Source organism: Lontra canadensis, unplaced genomic scaffold (assembly GCF_010015895.1).
Source record: "Lontra canadensis isolate GAN:19392208 unplaced genomic scaffold, GSC_riverotter_1.0 scaffold7, whole genome shotgun sequence".
Classification (NCBI taxonomy): Eukaryota; Metazoa; Chordata; class Mammalia; order Carnivora; family Mustelidae; genus Lontra; species Lontra canadensis.
In genome coordinates, this window is record NW_022631001.1 from 26,108,245 (window position 1) to 26,128,355 (window position 20,111).

General features: G+C 59.6%; 2 protein-coding genes across 3 annotated transcripts; one reads left to right on the top strand and one right to left on the bottom strand.

The window, feature by feature from the left end:
• Positions 1 to 917: 917 nt before the first annotated feature.
• PHOX2A (paired like homeobox 2A) lies at positions 918 to 5,104 on the top strand. Its single transcript, XM_032853575.1, has 3 exons — positions 918 to 1,152; positions 3,333 to 3,520; positions 4,485 to 5,104. The coding sequence occupies exons 1-3, from the start codon at positions 936 to 938 to the stop codon at positions 4,932 to 4,934; spliced, it is 855 nt and encodes a 284-aa protein (XP_032709466.1). The 5' UTR covers positions 918 to 935; the 3' UTR covers positions 4,935 to 5,104.
• A 474-nt stretch (positions 5,105 to 5,578) lies between these two features.
• Positions 5,579 to 19,150, bottom strand: INPPL1 (inositol polyphosphate phosphatase like 1). 2 transcript variants are annotated; one of them, XM_032853195.1, is made up of 28 exons: positions 18,775 to 19,150; positions 15,979 to 16,042; positions 15,737 to 15,887; positions 15,396 to 15,516; positions 15,005 to 15,145; positions 14,674 to 14,767; positions 14,478 to 14,567; positions 14,209 to 14,307; positions 13,949 to 14,099; positions 13,755 to 13,861; positions 13,349 to 13,451; positions 13,062 to 13,258; positions 12,635 to 12,752; positions 12,256 to 12,352; positions 11,856 to 11,994; positions 11,637 to 11,736; positions 11,452 to 11,540; positions 11,079 to 11,160; positions 10,865 to 10,954; positions 10,203 to 10,316; positions 9,977 to 10,065; positions 9,446 to 9,533; positions 9,195 to 9,350; positions 8,899 to 8,977; positions 8,665 to 8,805; positions 6,895 to 7,558; positions 6,510 to 6,643; positions 5,579 to 6,406 (listed from the first exon to the last, which is right to left on the bottom strand). In XM_032853195.1, the coding sequence occupies exons 1-28, from the start codon at positions 18,969 to 18,971 to the stop codon at positions 6,316 to 6,318; spliced, it is 3,786 nt and encodes a 1,261-aa protein (XP_032709086.1). In that variant the 5' UTR covers positions 18,972 to 19,150; the 3' UTR covers positions 5,579 to 6,315. The 2 variants fall into 2 exon arrangements, with proteins under 2 accessions (XP_032709086.1, XP_032709087.1); XM_032853196.1 differs by lacking the exons at positions 5,579 to 6,406; positions 6,510 to 6,643 and having other exon boundaries at positions 7,449 to 7,558; positions 9,241 to 9,350; positions 18,775 to 19,148.
• Between the last annotated feature and the right edge of the window lie 961 nt (positions 19,151 to 20,111).

The window sequence follows — 20,111 nt, forward strand, 5'->3', positions numbered from 1 at the left end:
CTCTTTCTCCGTTCCCTGTTCTGTCTCTCTCTTATCCTTGTTTCCTCTGTCTCTGCTTGTCCCCATCTCCATCCCTGTTTTTCTCTTGCATGCGCTTCAGCTTTGTCTGTCCCTGTGGACCCACTTGCCCCTGTCTCCAATCTCTCTCTCCTCCATGTCTCCTCCTTGTCTTCATCTGTGTACCTGTATCTCTCTTGTCTCTTTCTCCACCACTGTTTCTGTCCCTTTCTCTCCCTGTGTCCTCGCTTCATCCGCGTCCCCATCCCAGGCTCCGTCTCTTCCTTGTCCGTGTCTCCATCCCCCTCCTGAACCGCCTCCGTGGTCCCCGGCGGGATGGGACCTCGCTGGGGGCGGGGCCGAGGGGCTGGATCAGAATAACTCGGTTATCAGGACGAATTGAATTAACTTCTTCACCGGAGCGCCGCCAGGCCTGTCTCCCCTCCCTTCTGCGGGGCTGCAGGTGGGGAGGCCGAGGAAAGGGGTTGGGACCCTCCAGCCTTGCCCTGTGCGCTTACAGAGCGAAGGTCTGGTCGGGATTGGGGCGGGATGGGGACTCTAGGCATGGGGCCCAAAACTGCCCCGCCCTGCACCTCGGGAGCCCAAGGAGGGTGGCGGGGACCCTTTGGAGTGGGGGTCTGGGGTAGCTGGGGGTGGGGCCTGGGCTGCCCAGGCCCCGCCCCGCGGAGCTTGCCCGCCCCGCCCCCTCCGCGGGGTCCTGAGCGTTAAAAGGCGCGCGGGCCGGGCCGGGCTGCACTTGCTTTGCACCCGGGCGAAGGGCGGCCGCGACGGGGCGGGCGGACTCGCGGGCGCTCAGAGCCGGCCTCGGGTCCTCGGCGCTAGGCGCTCGAACCCTCATCCCGACCCCCATCCGTTCGGGGACCCCGACCCCGACCCGACCCGGCCCGGCCCGGCCCCCGACCCCGACCCCCGGGCCGATGGACTACTCCTACCTCAATTCGTACGACTCGTGCGTGGCGGCCATGGAGGCGTCCGCCTACGGCGACTTCGGCGCCTGCAGCCAGCCCAGCGGCTTCCAATACAGCCCCCTGCGACCCGCCTTCCCCGCGGCTGGTCCGCCCTGCCCCGCGCTCGGCTCCTCCAACTGCGCGCTCGGCGCTCTACGCGACCACCAGCCCGCGCCTTACTCGGCAGGTGAGCCCAGACCCGGCCCAACCCTCCCTCCAAATCCTGCGGAAACCACAGCCCCTGCCCTATTTGGCAAGTGATAGCGACTCTCCCCCACAGCCGCCACCATCCTTGCCCTCCAACACCCGCGGGATCCTCAGCCTCCCTGTAAGACGGGCTTCCTGTAGGCAGAGTTGAGCCCCACCCTCTCATCCTTCCCCTTCTTGTGCTCTTAGAGTCTGGGAAATAGATCCCTGGCCCAGCCCCAGGCCCCTCACCAGGTCCTCCCCTCCCCACCTGCAAAGACTGACCACCAAACCTCTCCATCCCATATCCCTGGAAGATGCCCCCGGCTCAGTCCAATCAGATCCCCATCCTTATCCCCACCCCACTTCATGTCTGACCCCCAGCAAGGGCTCCTGCAGCAGCTGAGCTGCCCAGATGGAAGCCTTCCTAGAGCCCCAGCACCATCAAGCCCCTCCTGCCCGGTTTTGGACCCATCCTGCCTGTGCTCAGACCCTCTTGCACCAATGAAAAACCCTCCCTTGCTGGAAGAAAAGAGTGTCCAGGTCACTAAGCCACTTTAATTCTCCCTTTCCCCCTGAAGACTCTCCCAGCTAGAGTCCTGCAGAACCCAGAATGAGCTCCCAACATCTCCAAGCCTCTCGATCCAAGTCCCAATCTGAACCCTCAAACTCATGGACCCTCTCAATCATCCCCATCTCTCCGGTTAGAGTCCCGGCTGCCCCACCCAATCTCCTTATCTCCTTCCTTCCTGGGAAGACCACTGGGACCCAAACAGAATATTGGGGCCTGAGAGGGTAGGAAGGGATGGTGAGATAAGGACCTGGATTTAGAGAAATGAGAACCAGCAAGATGGAGCCAAAAACTGGAACAAGGATGGGGAGATTGGGTACTCTTGGCCAGATGAGGATGTGGATTGGGGAGATAGGGTGAGGAAATGAGGATATGGGCCCCCCAGAGATGGAGTTCTGAGATGGGGAGATAGGTGTGAGCAAAGATGGGAAGATTGGGGACCCTGGGAGAAATGGGGACCCAGGGTTGGGGAGATGGAGACAAGAACTAGGTGATGGGGACAGGAAATATGGGAGATGGGAACCAAAGAAGATTAGCAACAGAGATGAGGAAGATGGGGCTAGGAATGGAGTGTTGGAGACAAGGACTGGGGGGAGATAGAGAACTAGGGTTGTAGGACAAAGATGAAGAATACTGGGGACTCCTGAAGAATATGGAGACCTAAGCAGGGGTTGGTGACAGGGATGAGGAGATACTGTCAGAAACACTGTCTGTGGGGCAGGGGGTCTTGGATGGGGTAAAAGAGAACAAGGATGGGAAGAGAATGAGGGAGAGTGGTAGGGCTGGCTGTGGGGGAGTTGCATCACAGAGAGAGGTGCCTGGGAGGAAGAAGAAGGGCAAAGAGAAGGTGAAGGAACCTGGGTGGGGGGAAAATAAGGACCCTTTTCAACGGGCACAAAGGAAAGAATGGTCTGAAAGGGGAAAGCTGAAGAGAGATGTGGATGGAGAAAGAAAAGGAAGAGGAGAGGACACATGAAGAAGAATGGGATGAACGGAAGAAGTTCTCCAGAAGAATGGAGGAAATGAGGTCTGGGAGGAGAGAGATGGCAGGGTAGAGGGGGCCAAGTCCCTACATGACAGAAAGTACAAGGCAGGGCTCACAGTGGGCCCAGGCCAGGCAGTTTCAGTCGCCCAGCCTCCGTCCACAGCTCGTTATGGGGAAGACTCAGGATGCTTATGAGACCTGGCAACCAAGGCTAGGGTGGACAGACCAGGACCTGAAACCAAGTGGGCAGACTGACCAAGGTAGAAGCACACCAAAGGGGAAGTCAGAGGAGCAGGTGGACTGGAGGGAGTGAGGAAACACGGGGAGGACTGAGGACCGGTGAGCAGTCTTGACCTGAGGATCAGATCCTGATTCCCTTGCTGCTGCTCTTGGGCCCCAGGTCTACCTGCGCCCTGTCCCCCTTCACTCCTGCCGGCTCCACTGAGCAATAGGGAAGATGCTCAATTAGGGACTGAGGGGAGGAAGCGGGGACTGAGGGGAGGAAGCCGAGGGGCCGGCTCAGGGGCAGGAGACCGCGAACGATCTCAGGGCAGGACACTGCGGGCTGAGCTCGGGCCCTCACGCCCCCACCCTCGTTGCTACCTCCTCCTGCACACACCCCTAGTGCCCTACAAGTTCTTCCCGGAGCCGTCGGGCCTGCACGAGAAGCGCAAGCAGCGGCGCATCCGCACCACGTTCACCAGCGCGCAGCTCAAGGAGCTGGAGCGCGTCTTCGCAGAGACTCACTACCCCGACATTTACACGCGCGAGGAGCTGGCGCTCAAGATCGACCTCACTGAGGCTCGCGTGCAGGTGTGTGTTTGCGTGTGTGTGGGAGTGTGCGCGTGGAGGAAGGTGGGAGGCTAGTGCCTGACACTTGGGGGCCACTGGACAGAGGGGCCTCGCTCAGGTGGCAGGCAGGTGCAGCTTGGAGGCGGAGACCTGGGACCAGGGGCCAGCGTGCAGTCTGGAGGTGGTTGGGCAGGAGAGGATGGACAGCTGGGGGAGGGGATGGGGCCAAGACTTGGCAGACCTGAGGTCCTCAGGAGACCCTGGAGGAAAACTGAGTTCTTCAGCCCCACGATTTTCCATGGGTCTCCTTAGTAGGGCCAGGCATGTAGAGGGAGGCTTGGGAAGCGTGGAAAGAGGCCGAGTGGGTAGTAGAGTGGGAGCCCCAGGCGACCTCTGTGCCAAGTGAGGCAGACGAATCCGAATCCGGGAAAGCCAGTGAGTGCTGCCATGTCCCCTCCCCAGCTCTGCAGCTGTGAAATCTCTGAATCGGGAAACCCAGGGCTCTAGGCAGGCTCCGGTCTCAGGAGGACCCGCCCGGGTGGACTCTGTTGTCTGTCTTACAAACCCAAGTACAGATGTTCAGCTGGTCGCCTTTACTGGAGACCCTGAACAAAAGATTTCCCCTGGTGCCCAAAACCCGTTCTCCACCGTTGTGGGACACTCCTGGTGCAAACTCCTGGAAGGAAGGAATTGGGGGCAGGGCTTTGAGTGATGAGGAAGCAAAGGCAGAGTCCCCTCCAGGAGACCCAAGAACACTGGAAGCAGCGGGGTGCGGGTGCGCGGGTAAGCAGATCCCAAGGGGAAGCCTGGAGGAAGAGGCAGGTGGAGGAGAGGAGATGAGCGGAGAGGCGAGGGGGGCCACGAGCCAAGTGGTGGAGGGCCGAGGGGCCGACGCTCGCTGGTAATAATCCTGATCCGGCCCCTTCCGGACTGAGGGTTCACCCGCGTCTTGCGGCCTCGGCCTGACCGGCCCCTGTGCCCGCAGGTCTGGTTCCAGAACCGCCGGGCCAAGTTCCGCAAACAGGAGCGTGCGGCCAGCGCCAAGGGTGCGGCGGGCGCGGCGGGCGCCAAAAAGGGCGAGGCGCGCTGTTCGTCCGAGGACGACGACTCCAAGGAGTCCACGTGCAGCCCCACGCCCGACAGCACCGCGTCGCTGCCGCCGCCGCCCGCCCCCGGCCTGGCCAGCCCGCGTCTGAGCCCCAGCCCGCTGCCTGCTGCCCTGGGCTCCGGGCCCGGCCCTGGCCCCGGGCCGCAGCCGCTCAAGGGTCCATTGTGGGCCGGCGTGGCGGGCGGCGGGGGCGGGGGACCGGGCGCAGGCGCAGCGGAGCTGCTTAAGGCCTGGCAGCCGACGGAACCCGGGCCCGGGCCCTTCTCCGGGGTTCTGTCCTCCTTCCACCGGAAACCTGGCCCGGCCCTGAAGACCAATCTCTTCTAGCCGCCGGACTCTGGAGGCTCCGGGCCTGCCCCGGAGAGAGCCACTGCCCCTCCAGGACCTGACAGAGTCCCTCCCCATTTGAGTGCCCGCCTGGAAGTGCCCGGCTGTCCCCACCCCCTACCGTGTCTGACCCCTAGGTGTGTGCCCTCCCCAGCTCTGGAGACCAAGTCAGGGCCTCTCCTCACCTTCCCCACCCAGCAGAACAGGGTGTTTTCCACTGGGATTTCCCCACCCCTATCCCTTTCAGCTTGGCTTTCTTTGGAAACGGGATCAAATAACTGTGCTGGAACCTGAGGGTCCTCAAGTAGAGTAACAGCCTGGCTCCCTCCCCTGGCTCTGCAGCTGGCTGGGTCACTCCTCACCTTAGCGACCAGCCTGCTGCCCCAGCCCTCTGGTCCACCCGCACTGATCGCACTGATCCGGTCCACCAGCACTGGTCGTGGTTGGGATAATAAGCTGCCAGAAGGATCCCACTGCCAATTCACCCCCTCCCATTCCCAACCGGTCTGGTGCAGAGGTAGGCCTGTTTAGAACAGGGGGCTGGCTGCCAGACATCCGGACAGAGGGGTTTCCTCCCCCACCCCTTTTTTTGGTTGTTGTTCTTTTCCTTTGAAAAACTTGTAATTTATTGAGGTGAGTTTGGCTCAATCCAAATAAAACTTAATTTATTGAAGACATCATGCTGGCAACCCTTCTGAGTACCCAGGATGGGGATAGGCTGCCTACAGGAGTCCGACCCTCTTGCAACCAGCAAGGAACCCACTGTAGCCCCACATCCACAACTCAAGGTGGTATAGACCAGGAGACAGTGAGAACTAAGCAAACTAGCACTTTATGGCCCAGATTCTTCTCCCCACCCCCAACCAGCCCCAATAATATTAAAGTGCCCACCCTCCCAAAAACCCACACAGAAAAGCTTAAATAAACCCTAGCCCGGTCCTTGGGCTATTCCTTCATTTCCGGACAGACACCCCCAGAGTGGGGGTTGGGAGAGGTCCTGGCTGAGCTCCTCCCCCTGTGGTTCAGGCCAGGTGGAGGGCAGCAGAAACAGCGGTGAAAGTGAGGGCCCAGGCATACCCAAATGGACTGCAACGGGCACCCCTGGGACTGGGAGAAGGAGTCCAGAAAGGGAGGTCAGCACCCGAATAACCCAAGTCCTTGGTAATCGGGGTGACTGACCTCTGGAGACCTGGGGCAGGTGAAGGGCAGAATGTCCTAATTAGGGCATTCCAAACGATTGGGCAGTGGGGAACGCAGATCCCCAATAAATAGGCAGAGAGGTACTGCCCCACCCCTCCTAACTTTTCAACTTCAGGGCTGTGGCTGGGCCTTAGTGGAGGGGTAGGGGTGCCGAGTTTGCAGCCTCGCAGTGCCACTGCTATCACTTGCTGAGCTGCAGGGTGTCCAAAAGGAGGCGCTTGTGAGCCGGGTCCTGCACCCCAGCCTCCTCCAGGTCCTCCTCGGTGATGTCGCTGTAGGGGTAAGAGAAGCTGGGAGATGGGCGAAGTGCTCTAGAGGGCCCGGAGCTCCGCCCCGGGGCCAGCCCCACCCCATCCACCTCCAGCCCCGCCCCACCTGAGAAACTCCAGGTCGTCCCAGCCATTGTGCACCAGGCCCTCTTCATAACGCTCCAAACCGATGGCCCGCAGCCAGGCGCCCATGCCCGCCTCACCCAGTCCGCCGACCCGCCCGCCCTGCGGGCACGGAGCCTGAGGGAATATGATATGTCAGGGGGAGCACCGAGGGTACCCACGCAGAGAAGCCCCGCAGACAGCCACATTCTACTACATGCTTCAGGGGGAGAGCCAAGGACTTGGGCTGATTCATTCATGTGTCCCCCCAGCTGAGGGCAGAAGGGACACCACTGAATGGTGCTGAATGGTGAAGTAAAAGGACACCACTGTCCATGGGCAAGCACAAACCTCAGGTACACACAGACAGCCACCCCTGGTCCACACACCTCCTCCGCCAGGTCCTCCTGGATGCTCTCTCGGATGCGAGGTGGAGGGAAGCTGAGAGGCCGGCCATAGTCCGAGGGCAGTCCCCGGGGTGGCTGCAGCTCCAGGGGGCCTGGCAGAAGCACTGAGCGGCCAGGCCCAGCAGGAGCATAGTCCACCTCGCTCAGCGTCTTGGCCATCTGCAGCACGGAGCAGGAGCGATCGTCCCCACTGGCTACCTCCCCCAGGAAAGTGCTGGTAGGTGAGGGGCCTGGGGGCAGTGGGGGTCTTGGATGGGCCTTGGGAGGTGGTGGGCCACCCCCGCTGCGGCCCCGGACCACTGGCCCTGGCAGAGGATCCAGGCTGGGCGGCAGGAAGATGGCTGAGTCTGGCAGTGGTGGGGGTGGAAAGTCTGGAGGGGGCAGTGTGCCCCCAGACTCCTCATCTGATGAGCTCCCCTCTCCCACACGGGGGGGCCGGTGGCGCCCAAGCTGTGGAGCAGGCACTGTGATGGCCACTTTGTTCTTGGTGGCCGGTGGGACAGGGGCCCTGGCAGGCGAGGGTGGCTCCGGGGGCAGCAGCTGGTGGGGGACCCCTTCAAGGACGTAGTAGGCAGGGTTATTGAAGCTGTTCTTGGGTGGGGGGGCTGCCACCCCTTCCGGCTCTGGAGCCCCCTCTGCCTTCAACCTGGGTTTGGGAGCAGGATAATGAAGTCAGGACCCAGATACCAAAGTGAAGGCAATGTGTGCCGCGGAGAGAGAACTGGACTGGGAGTCAGGACTGTGGGCCCCCGGTTCTTAGAACTGCATGTGACCTTGAACACATCACTTTCCCCTGCTGGCCCCTGGTGTCTTCACCTCTAAAATCCAGGAGACATGATCGTTGAATAGATAATCCCTGAACTTCCTTGCCTGACTTGCTAAGATTCTCAGATCTTTCCTGACTTCGTGAAACCTGAGTTTAAAATCAGGGAAAACAGGTGTGGGAGGCAGGGCAATAAATACTTTAATGCAAATGACCGGCCAGATCTTGAAAGCCTCTGGAGGCACCTGAGGCCAATCTACTAAGGAGTCTCACCCAGGGATTCAGGTCCGTTTTACTCAAGCCTGAAGATAAAACCAAGGTGACTGGTAGCAGGTGAAGGTGAGTGAAAAAGCACCGAACCGCAGCTAGGAGCTTTTATTGAAGTTCAAGTGACACTCGGATATAATTGGAAAGTAAGCCTCACTTTCCCCAAGTATGATCCACAGAACGCTAGTTCCCCAGGGTATTAATAGTTACTGTGTGGAAAAGAAGTTTCCTGGCCCATTAAGTTTGGGAAACTATATTCAACAGAGTTGAAAAAGGGTTTCCTTCCTGTCCACATGCTCAGAGCTTTTGCGAATACTAATGTGCACTGGTACTGTCTAAGAAAAGAATCCAGCCAGAACCATTTCCCAAACTCATTTGACCACAAACCCATTTCCAATGGGGCGCCTTGTAGGACAGCGTTCCATAGAATGCACCGAAGGAAAACCCATGCTGAGGCCAAACAGAAAGTTCAAGCTAAATCTGTTTATGTGGAGGGAACTGTTGCAGAAAACACCTTCTATTTTTTTAAGGCAGAATCAGGAGGAAAGAATGACTGTGCTCCCATGGGCTCAGAGAGCCACGCCTCAGGGAGGCCTGGCTGGCCACAGTGGCTATAAGTGTAGGGGCATCAGATCACTCAGGCAGCAAATGGTCCCCAGCCTGGCCCTGAGAGCCAAGCATAGCAACAGATGAAGTGGGGGGTAACAGGTTCCTTCTCTCACCTGGAGGTCAAGGGCTCCTCCCTGGGGGCAGCTCGAGGTGGGGCTGGGGGCCTCCCAGTTGGTGGGGGTTTCTCTGGTTCTTCAAATAACTTGGAAAGTGGGCAGGAGGCCTCTGCAGGGGCTGGCTTGCGGTTCCCTGACCTACCAGGGGTGTACAGGGGTGACATAAGGTCGAGGCTGATCCAAAGCCCCCAGGCACCCCTTCAAGGGACACCCAGCACAGTCCCAGCTCACCTGGGATCCTGGCTGCCTCGAGACACAGAAGGGGCTTTGCTCTTTGCTCCTGCCTCATCCTTATCAATGCTGATCCACTCTGGGGGAGGAAGAGAAAGAAGACTCAGAGGGGACCTGGCGTCCTGAACTATAGGCCTCTTCCAGATACTCTCAGTGCAGGCCCACCTCTAGCCATGGCTGCATAACTTCCAGATATTCCAGGGGTTCTAACAAGTCCTGCCCACACCCATGGTCCACCCCTCCTAGATGTGCCCACCCCATCTTATGCCCCATATCCCTCCCAATGGGGACCCCACCGTAGAGTCGCTCACGGGTGCCCAGGCGCTCTGTGGGCACCCGCACCTTCATGGAACCACGGATGTTGCCTGTCTCCTCGCCGCGGTGGGACAGGAAGGTCAGGAACTGCTGGGCTGTGCTGCCAATCATGGACTTGAGTGCCACCACACACTCCCCTGAAGGGAAGATTGGGGCAGACCAGCAGATTGCCAAACCTTCCTGGAGCTATGCTTGGCTTTCTGTGTCCCTTGGCACCCCTCCCCGCCCTCACCATAGGATTCGTAGCCATCCATGGACTTGACTGTGAGCAGGAGGTGCTGGTCCTGCAGGTACTCAATATCAGCCAGAATTGGCTTGAGCTAGGGAGCAGAGAGGCCCAGTGAGGAACAAAGCCTCAACCACCCCCTCCTTTTCCTGACACCACTCACCCCTACCCTCAGACTGGTCCATGTTTACTCTCACTTAAGATCCCAAATCCTTAACATAGAAGACGTGGCCCCGCATGGGCCTCTCATAACAATTAACAGCATTGTCATTCATTTTCTACATCCTCAATGGCCAAGAGAGAACCTGACATTTAGCAAAGGCTCAAAAAGTATTTATGAGTGGATGAATGAACCTGCAACTTGGTCCCACCCGCCCCCGCCCAATAAAGCAAAGGCCTTCACTCTTTCTCATGCCCAGCCCCACCACACACACACACACACACACACACACATTTGCACACGCATGAACCATATGCACTCGGCCCACCTCTCCCTGTGCCCTCACTTGTAGGCTCAGGCCCTGCCAAAAGCCTCACCGTGGGCAGCTGGCGCGAAGACCACTGCACCTTGAGGAAGTTGATGTTGTCACTGCTCTGGGCATCATTCTCGAAGCTCTTCTTGTACTCTGGGAAGAGGGTGGGGGATACCCAACTGAGTGCCACCACCTGGCTTCCTTTCCCCCTATCCAGGGGGCTGACCACTCTGGGCACCTTGGGCTCCCCATCCCTCCTGGCCACACCCGGCCCTGGGCCTGCCTCTGACCCTCCAGGCAGGTGGAGTAGAACTCAATGAAGAACTTGGTGCGGCTAGCTGTCTTCACAATGGCCTCGATGCTCTCAAACTCAATGTAGGCCTGGTCGGAAGTCTTTGAGAGCCCTGAGGGCCAAAGGGAGGCAGGCAGTCAGGAGGGCTGAGAGGGTGGCAGGAGGAACAGGACAGACACTGAGCCCTGGAACAGGAAATCAGGGGCCCTAGCAGGGGAGGAGGGACATCCAGGAGGGACCGCCCCAATCCCAAGCAACCAATGCAGAGACCCCAAAGTCCAGGTCCTGGACCAGGCAAACAGACAACCCAAGGATGAGAGACCATCTAACAAGGGGGTTGGGGGACCAGAATGCCTGCAGGGATTGCCGGCCAACAACTCCCCCCACTACCAGGCACACTCAGGGTACACACTTGGCTCCAACCAAATACCAGTATGTGTGTGTGCTTATATTCCCAGATATACACACACTCACAGGCACACACCTTTCACGGTGCCCCAGGCACACACACAGTCTCACACAGTACTTACTCAGAAACAGTCTTGCACATACGTGTACACACCCAAACATACACACACAGATAGTCAAACCTCGGCACATCCCCAGGCCACCCCCTGTGCCCCCCTTCCCCCCCACCACAAGCACATCCAGAACAGTCACCTTTCTTGGAGATGAACTGAGAGGTAACTCCAACCTCAAATGTCCCAAACACAGGGGAGTGGTCACTGGTGACGATGTCATCAGTGCAACCTGGGATAGGAATGGGAGCTCAGGGGCAAGCTCTTTACTCTCTGCTACCACTTCCCAAAGCTAGGGCAGAATCAGGACTGTGACCACCCAGGACTGCCCATCACCCTGCCCCGGAGACTCTGACCGTAGGAATTGCAGATGATGTGGGTCTCAGGGTAGGACTTCCAGAGAATCCGGTCACACCATGAAGGCACATTGGTCCGGACCTGGGGCAGGGGATGTCAGCATGGTCAGGGCCAACAGCCAGGGCTGCTTGTCATGAGCCCTGCCACAGAGCTGAATGCTGGTAAGGCCCAGCACTCCCACCACCCCAGGCCCTGGTACCTGCCTCCCTTCCAGGGTCCTCACAACACCCAGTATCACCCACCCCCAAGGCCTTAGAGGGGCCACTGAAGCTGGAGTAGTAACTGCCCAGACCTCGACCAGACACGCACTCTTGATTTGATGCAGCCCAGAGGACTCTCCCAAGGGCCCCGCTGCCCGTTCCCTCCGCTCACCCCAGTTGGCTTCTGCTTGTGCCAGGCATACGTGTCCCGGGAGCCCCGCTCATAGCGGTAGGTGGGTGGGAAGGAGATCTCTTCCTCACCTAGGGAAGGCGGGGAACAAGTGGGGGTCAGGGCCCTGCAGACCCAGGGGTATCATAACGGTCCCAGCCCTGGAGACCTGCTGGGCCCACACTCACTGAATCGAAGGAAGACCTTGTGCTTCTCGCGTTCCAAGTTAAGCTGGTCCACCCTGAGCAGGGGCTCAAACTCTCTCCTGCTGATGTAGTTCAGGATCTCCTGCGGTGAAGACACAAGGGCGGCTACTCCCTCTTGAGCCCGAACCAGAGCCAGAGGTGGAAGCCCCACTGGCCCCCAGCTCAGCTTCCCTCCCAGCCACCCAGCAGCCCCGTTCGCACCTGGATATCCATGTCCAGGCGGTAGTTGAGGTCCCCAAACCAGAAGAGGTGAGTGAAACGCAGAGAGATGTCAAAGGCACTGAGCTGCCGGTCGCCCAGCGAGAGCAGCCGCAGGATGTCCAGGTAGTTCTGGTTCCTCCTATGAGGGAGTGGGGACAGGGTCAGGAGCCACAGACAAGGTCAGAAGTCTCTGGCGTCAGGGATGGGGTGTGGATCAGGGTCCCTGGGGACAGAGGAAAGAGCTGGGAACAAGATAGAAGTAGAAGAGTCGAGTTGGGACAAGGGAGAAGGCGGTCTCTGGGGACAAGGATGTAGGAGGGTAATGGACTGGGATATGGGAGAGGGGAGAGGGCTCAGGAATAGGGAGTTAGGGTAAAGACTTGGAAAGGCGCCCCCTCACCGGGCAGTTTTCTCATTTCCTGAGGTGAGGTGGCAATTCACAAAGCCAAATGAGGTGCCATTGAACATGAAGGAGACTCCCACAGCTCCCTTGTTTCCTGTCAGGGCAAGCAAGAGAGGAAGGCCTGCGTCACCTTTGGAAAGCTCCCAACTCTCCCCTCTGCCCCTCGAAGGGGTGGTGGGAGGATCCTCCCACTCCCACTTCTCCTGCCCCCCAGGCTATGAGGCAGGCAGGCCTCTGAATGCAACCCCCATCCCCAGGGGGCCACACAGGGCACACGCAGTCCATGTGGACAGCCCGAGTCTCCGCATGTGTGAACACAGCCCCTGGAGATCACAGCAGGAGGTGTGAACAGAGAGACCCTGCCTACCCTACTCACCCAGGGTGTTGGCAATGCCAGTCTTCACGCTGGATGTACTGACGTGGCTGATTCGGTTCTCGTGCTCTGGCTTGACCAGAACAGCTACCTTGATGTTCCACAGTGACTGCATAGCAATCTGGGTAGAGGGTTCAGAGTCACCCCTGCCCTAGGTGGGGGCACTGTCCACACTCCCCCACCACCCCTGCCTGTACTATAGACTGTACTGTTAGTCACAGGACAGAAAGGTCTGTTACCCTTTTTCCCTGAGGGGCCAGAGAGAAACAGCATGTTCCCATAGCACGAAGGACTTGTTAGATCTCCTAAAGGATTTGCCCGGGGACCAGAGGGAAAGCCAGTCAAATAGTGCTCCCCAGGGTTGCCCATAGGTCAAACAGGATGGTCTGGGGGGGCCTAAGGAGGGACTGGACAAGATGACCCCCCTCACCGGGCGGTAATCCAGATCTGTGAGCTCCTTGAGGCCCCCGCGTAGCAGGTCCAGCCACTCGCGGTCGCCCACTGAGTTTTCCTGGGTCCCAAAGACATAGATGTCATGGGGTATGGTCACTGTGACCTCATCCAGGGTCTTCCCCAGACCCTTCGATGTGAACCAAGACGTCACATTCTTTGGAGGTGGCACGCTTCCTGGAGGTGATAGCAGGGGGTGGGGGGGATCAGGCCTCTGCCCTGGGGCTGGTCCTCTCCCCCACCCCCCAGCCCCAACCCGGGCCTGACCCATGTTCCAGGTGCCGATGAAGACAGAGATCATGTCAGGCTCATCTTGCTTGGAGTGTTTGTTCTTCATGAGCTGTAGTAGCTGGCAGAAGGCCTCCCGCTTCTGGGGGGACAACAGCCAGTGAGGAGAGGTCCCTGGTAGGTGGCAGGTCCCACGAGGGGAGGGTCATGCCTGTTTGGCCCACCACTCAAGCCTATCACAGGTGCTCAATCAACATTCACTGAATGGACCTTTGACTCCACCCTCAGGCCACCCATTCTCAACACAGATGCTCTCTGCCCTGTCAGACGCCCCCCACCACCACCCCTGCCAGGAGGGGTGACCCACCTACATCACATGTCTCTTCTCTTCCCACCCCCCAGGGACCCCTGCAGCCCCTGGAGCCTCGCCCAGCTTGCTGCTCACCCGGGCACTGACAAAGATGAAGTCCTTGCGCTGTGTCCGATCCTTCTCCTTCTCAAACACGACACCCAGCTTGTTCTGGACGCGCTGGGACTTAATGAGCTGGCGGACTAGGGAACGGAGGATGGTCTCACTGGCCCAGGCACGGAGGCTGGGAGGCTGCCCCACCCACCACCCCAGGTCAGGCCCTGGCTCACTGCGGTCATGTGTGAAGGTGGTCCAGTCCTCCTGCGAGTCCCGCTGTCTCCGCAGCAGCACTAGCCGCCCGCCCTCCACATCCACGCTCAGTGTGAACTTCTGCGACTTCCCGATCTTGGTCAGGTCGCCCAGGGTCACGTCCAGCTTCACCTGCAGGTCATGAGGTGGGGGGCTGCTGAAAAGACCTTGGAGAGGGGACGCCCCCTTCACCTCCAACAGCCCTGTGCCCCACGAGGCCCCTCCCGATACCCCTCTGTACCTCAAAGGCCTGCACAGGGATGGTCTTGGCCTTACGTATGGATGGCTGCAGTGGAGCTGGTGGGGCCGTGGAGCTCATGTCCTGCAGGGCCTTCAGGGCCTGGAGCAGGGAAGGGCAGCCAAGGTCAGGGGACATGCGGAGAGCAGGGGCCATGAGGGAAATAGCAGATGGGATCAGTGCGAAACCACAGATTCAGGGCTGAGATCAGTTAGGCCAGTGTACACACTCAGGGACTGGTAGGTCAGGTCAGAGGTTAGGAGTCAGGCTACCTTCTTCTGGATGCCTGACAGGAAGTCCTTTAACACTGACAGCTTCAGCACCAGGCTCTCGAGTTCTTGCTCCCCAGTCTGCGGCGGGTTCTTCACAGAGAAAGAATGAGGCTTGTACATGAGGCCAGCAAGCAGGAGGTCCCCCGCCCAGACCCAGATGTGAAGCCCTTCCTCACAGGCCTCCCCGTACTCCCACCTGCTGCTGCAAAAGGCGGGTCACCATGGGAGAGCTCTGCTGGTCAAACACCTTGGACAGGATCTCCAGGCCCGACAGGACCTTGTCCACCTCACTAAGGGAGACAACTGGTCAGAAGTCGCCACCCCAACCAAGTACGGGGAAAGGGGGCTGAGTGTGTTGCTACAGCCTCCACCATGAGGATACAAGGGTTTGGGTGAGGAAAAGTCAGGAAACAACAGCTGGATCCCTGTTCAGGGCCACAGATCAGAGGTCAAGACATTTGTGCAACCAGGGGGCAGGGGAGGACAAGTCAGAGGAAAGGCCGTGTGCTTGTTGTGGGGAGGGGTACCTGTGCAGCCTCCGGCAGGAGGTGGCAAGGGTGCGGGTAAGGTGGGGCAGGTTGCTGGCTCCGCCTCGCACAGCCTCCAGGTCCAGTCCGTAGCTACCCTTCAGGTACTCATGGGAAACAGTGCTCAGCCCATTGGGAGCACTTCAGGGAGGGGTTAAGAAGTCAGTGAAGAACCTGCTGACCGCATCCCACCACTCCAGCCTGATCCCCAGAGGAGATGGTGCTGGTAGTGATCTGAGCCCCATGGATCGGGGTGTCTGCCTCTGGGGCTGAGATGGGCTGAAGAACCCCAGGGGTGGAGTGGGGGCTTGGGTCTCTCCCCCTTTGATAAGGACACCACTCTCAGAGGAGAAAGGGGAGTCCTGCTCCATGTAGGAGGCTGTGGTCTTACCTCTCAGCAGCTGCAGTTGTGGGAGTCTCAAGGGCTGCTGGTGGGCTGCCAGGCCCCACAGAGGCAGACATACTGGTGGAGCCAGAACGCGGGGGCAGCGGGGGCTTCTCATCCTCGCCATCTGTGGACAGGAGTCAGTGGGCCTCCCTTCCTCAGGGAAGTATGGGGGGATGCTGCGGCTCTCAGATATTTCCCTGGAAAGTGGGGTAAAGGGCCCTGGCATCATGGTTAGGAGCAGGGGACTTCGGGGGACACAGGTTGAGAAAACAGGAGGGGAAACAGCAGGTGGTGTCCGGGGAAGGGGCAGGGAAGGCATCTGCACACAGCAAAGCGGGCAGCACCTGAAACATCACGGTCGTCAGGTGGGTCTGGTTCTCGCTCCCTCTCCACAGGTAGCAGCAGCGCACACACGAGGCCCTGATTGGGCTGGGCGTACAGGCCGATGAGCTCACCCAGGGTCTGGAAACGGCGCACGGGCACACCCTGCGAGGTCTGAGAACCAGCAAGAGTGGGAGAAGGGTCAGCCAGCTGATCCCAAGTCATAAGAGGGAATCAAGGTCGGGCTCAGGGTCCAGGCTCCTACCTGCACAGCCAGGAAGTCTTCTCCGTCAGGTAGAATCCGATATGTATGCACGTGCTTCTGATACCTGATGACAAAGCAAGGGTCAGAATCTGTCGCCCCCCCCCTGGGTGGGGTCTGAGCCCCAAGGCATGCCTTCCTCTGGGTACCGGGCTCGGCCCTCAGGTCCCTCAGCTTGGTCTTCCTAAAACCCTTTGCTCAGACTGCACAGGGTTAATGAAGAGGCCAGTCCACGTCTATCCTGCTAGTGTTGCCAACAAGAGCAGGAATGACCAGCCTCCCCCCTCCACTCCCCTCTCCGCGCCACCCCCAGCCACTCTGCCACCCAGACCTACATAGGCTCCACACCCAACACAGGGCCCGGGAAGCAACAGGCAGCTCCTTTGTGGCCTCCACAGCTGTCTAAACAGCCCCTCTGGGCTGTGGTACCAGCTCTGGCCCCCCGCCAGAGTACGAGTCCTCAGAAGCCTGATTCACCTCTGTTTGCACACACAGGAGATGTGCTCACACACGTGTGTGCCTGCTGTCTGTGTTTACGCTGGTGTCTGGCTCTGCTGGAGCTGGGGATGGCGGGGGCCTTTTGGCTAGGAAGTATGTGGGTATCCCAGCTTTCTCCCCCCTTCCCCAGATGCCAGGAAACTGGGGTGCCGCAAGGGGGCCCCCTATGGGAGACCCAGGCCTCTAAGAGCCCCAAACTGAGGAGGGGCAAGAGGGGTGCTGACAGATGGCAGCAACAGCTGAGCAGGTGACAGCTGCCAGGCCTGGGCAGCGTGGGCCACACTCAGTGGGGAACGGAAGACTCCGTCTGCAGCCATACATCAGGTCAGCTTGCTCAAGGGTATCCCCTGGGGCCCATGTATGTGCTGGGCACCAGAGAGGACCAAATGTCCATTTGAAGGGACCCTACACCTTGGCCACAGTCCATCCCCTCCACTCAAGTAAGTCCCCTCCCGGAGCTCTCGTGGATGCTGACGGGCCTCCGTTCTCTGCAGGTGTCTGTGTGGGTACTGCTTTATGGACTGTATTTATAAGAATAATAACATCCCATTAACTGAGCCATGCCTGTAGGACACCCTACAGATGTGATCTCTCTTAATCCTCCCTTTTGATACAGATATTCGTGCCCTCCCCACTCTGCAGAAAAGGAAATAGGCTCAGAGAGGAAAAGCAATTTGACTACTGTCACAGAGTAAGTAAAAGGCAGAACTGGGACTTAAAGCCACTTACAGAGGCCAGTGCCTGTGAGAGCAGGGGTGTGTCCTGAAATGCCTCCCATGGACGTGTGGGTATGTACACAGGTAAGCAAGTATGTTTCTTATCACCTTCCCCCAGGTTTTTATCCCAATTCTGACTCCCCCAGCCCCATACCCATCCCCGGGCTCTTGAGATTCAAGGAGTAGCCAAAGTCAGCTGGCAAAGCTGAAGCCCCCGACACAAAAAGACCCTCACTCCACCCATCTCCTACCCTGGCAGTGGAGCCAGGACTCTCCCCTCCTGGGACAATAATGTTCCTCCCCAGACACAGGCCCAGCTGTCCCCCTCCTACTCAACAGCTGACCCAGCACCTGCCTCCCCCACCCCATCGGGGGTATGCCCTGAGGGGGCTGTGACTCTAGGATATAGTCCTTTGGTAGTCTCTCCTGGATGTCAGACTTGGGGCACAAGCTGAAACTCAGGGGACCCATTCCTCTTCAAGCTTCTTGACCCCAGCAGTGCTCACATTCTGGCCTGCATTGTTCTGTGAGGGCCTGTCCCATGCACTGCGAGATGCTGCAAAGCATTGCTACTGGCTTTCACCTACTTGATGCCAGCAGCACTACCCCAGTGTGACAGCCAAAAATGTCTCCAAACACTGCCCAATGTCCCTGATGGGTAAAATCAACCCCGAATGAGAACTACTGACCTAGACCAATACACCCACAAAGAAGTGAAGAGAACAGAAGCATAAAGGACATAAAGGGATTTGGGAGGGTTCACAGGGCTCAGGGGGAATGTAATCAGAGCCTAAGGCCCACAGGAGTCCACATAGTATCAGACAATGGGGCACAGGAGTCAGCTCAGGGAGAGGACTCCAAACTCACCAAACTCACTCAGAACCACTGATGGGTACAGGCACAGGACCAGACTCAGTCAGAGAGCTGCCAAGTCTAGCCCCACAACCAGCACTCATAGCTCAGGGCCAAGGTGGCCAGGATACCCAGGACCAGGGCACATGCCCATGCTCATTGATTTATGAAATAATAGCATGGCCCTATATAGCCTCGCTCCCCCCACCCCTTCTCAGCACCACTCTGCCTCCACAGCCCCAGGCATCTACTCCCCAGTCCCAATCTCAGTCTTGGGGGCATAGAAAGGACCCCTAAGGAAGTTGTTGGGCATCCTCACACACCCATTGGTTTTTCTGGCCCTGCAACCTCTAATGCCTACTACTCAGACACCCAATCCCTGTATAAACAGAACTACACACAACCCTGGAATGCACATCCACACATCCTCACCCCTCCCGCCCCTTCTGCCTGAAGGGTGCCTGAGAGGGTCTGCCAGGAACTCCTCAGATTTTCCCCCATTACAGCCACCCTGGCTAGCGGGACCCCACATACCCAGCCCTCCACGCCCCCAGAAAGTGTCCCCAGACACACAGCAGGAAGGAAGTGCCCCCTGCATCCTTCCTCAGCCCCGGCTTAAAGCCAAAGCCCCCACTGTTGGGGGCGCTGGCATCCCACTGTCCCAGGCCCTCCGCACACAGGCAAGGAACCTGGGGCCGCGCCCCCTCCCGCCGGGAGCCCCAGCCCCACTCACAGGACGCAGAGCGCGAAGGCTCCCGCCACGCTCTCGCTGTCTCGGACCAGGAAGCTGCCATCGCGGCCTGCCCGGGCCAGCAGCTCCTCGGCGGCAGCGCGGCTCAGGTCGCGGTGGTACCAGGCGGGGGCCGGGCTGCCCAGCGCGCCCCCCGGCCCCGCACCCCCCGGGCCCGGCGCCCCGCATGCCGAGGCCATAGCGCGCGCAGGGCTCAGCGCCGCCGGCGCCCACCGCCCCGCGCCATCCGCCCCGGGAAGCTCGGGGCCGAGGCTCGGGCCGGGCCCGGGGCCAGAGCCTGAGGATCCACGGACGGGACCAGGCCGGGGGACGGGGGCTCCGCGGTCCGCCGCGCAGGCCGCCTCTTTCGCCGCTCCGCCGCCGCCGCTGCCGCCTGCAGCGCCGGCCTCAACTTGAAGAGAAAGAAAAGTTTGTTCAGAGGCGGCGGGGGAGGGGCAGGAGCGCAGCGCAGAGCCGGGCGGCCGGCCCCCTCCCCCTCCGCTCGGCCCACGGCCCCACCGTCCCTACCCCCACTCTCTTCCCAGTGGGGATGATGGGCCCCGCGTTCCCGCCGGACGCGGGACCCCCCAAACCCACAATGATCCTGCCCCGCCATCACCACCTCTAGGAGATCCAGTCGTCACCCCCCCCCCCACCAACGAAGGTCAAGTTCCCCCCAGCCTTCTCCTGGACATTTTGGGACCCCGGGCCCCAGTCCAGAGAGTTAGCCCCCTCCAACAATCTCAACGATATGATCCCCAATTCCCATAAACGTCTAATTCCACCCCAGATCTTTTCCATTCACCTCCCTTGCAGCCTCAGAGAGTCGGGTCGAGTCTCAAAACCCGCGAGGGATCCAAGAAGAACCTCTTCCCTATCCTCATTATCCGGCCGGCCCAGACTCTCAAGTCCCATGAAACCCAGGCCCCTCTTCGACCCGAAGCCCCAGACTCCACTGGGTCCAGCCCCTGACAAATCCTGCGGGGGGAAATCCCCTCCATAGAAACCTGATCTCTCACAAACCCTCAGACAAGGTCCAGTGATCCTGAATCCCCACGCACTGTCCCTGGCAGCCCCTCGCAGCCGGGGCAGAGCCCTTCCCCCTTCCCGGCCAAGTTCCCTGGCACCATCCCCCATACCCGCAGGCCCGGGCCTTAAGGGGTTCAGCAGTCCGAGATCAGGCGCCCCCCTCCGCCACTGCCCTTCTAGAAGAAAGTTCCCTCAAACCCCTGGGCTCCTGACTTCTCCCCAGAGCCGCAGCCGCCCGCGCGCAGACCCCCACCTCCTGGGCCGCTCCGATGCCCCCTTCCCGGGGGAAGCGGCCCTTGACTCTCAGCGGC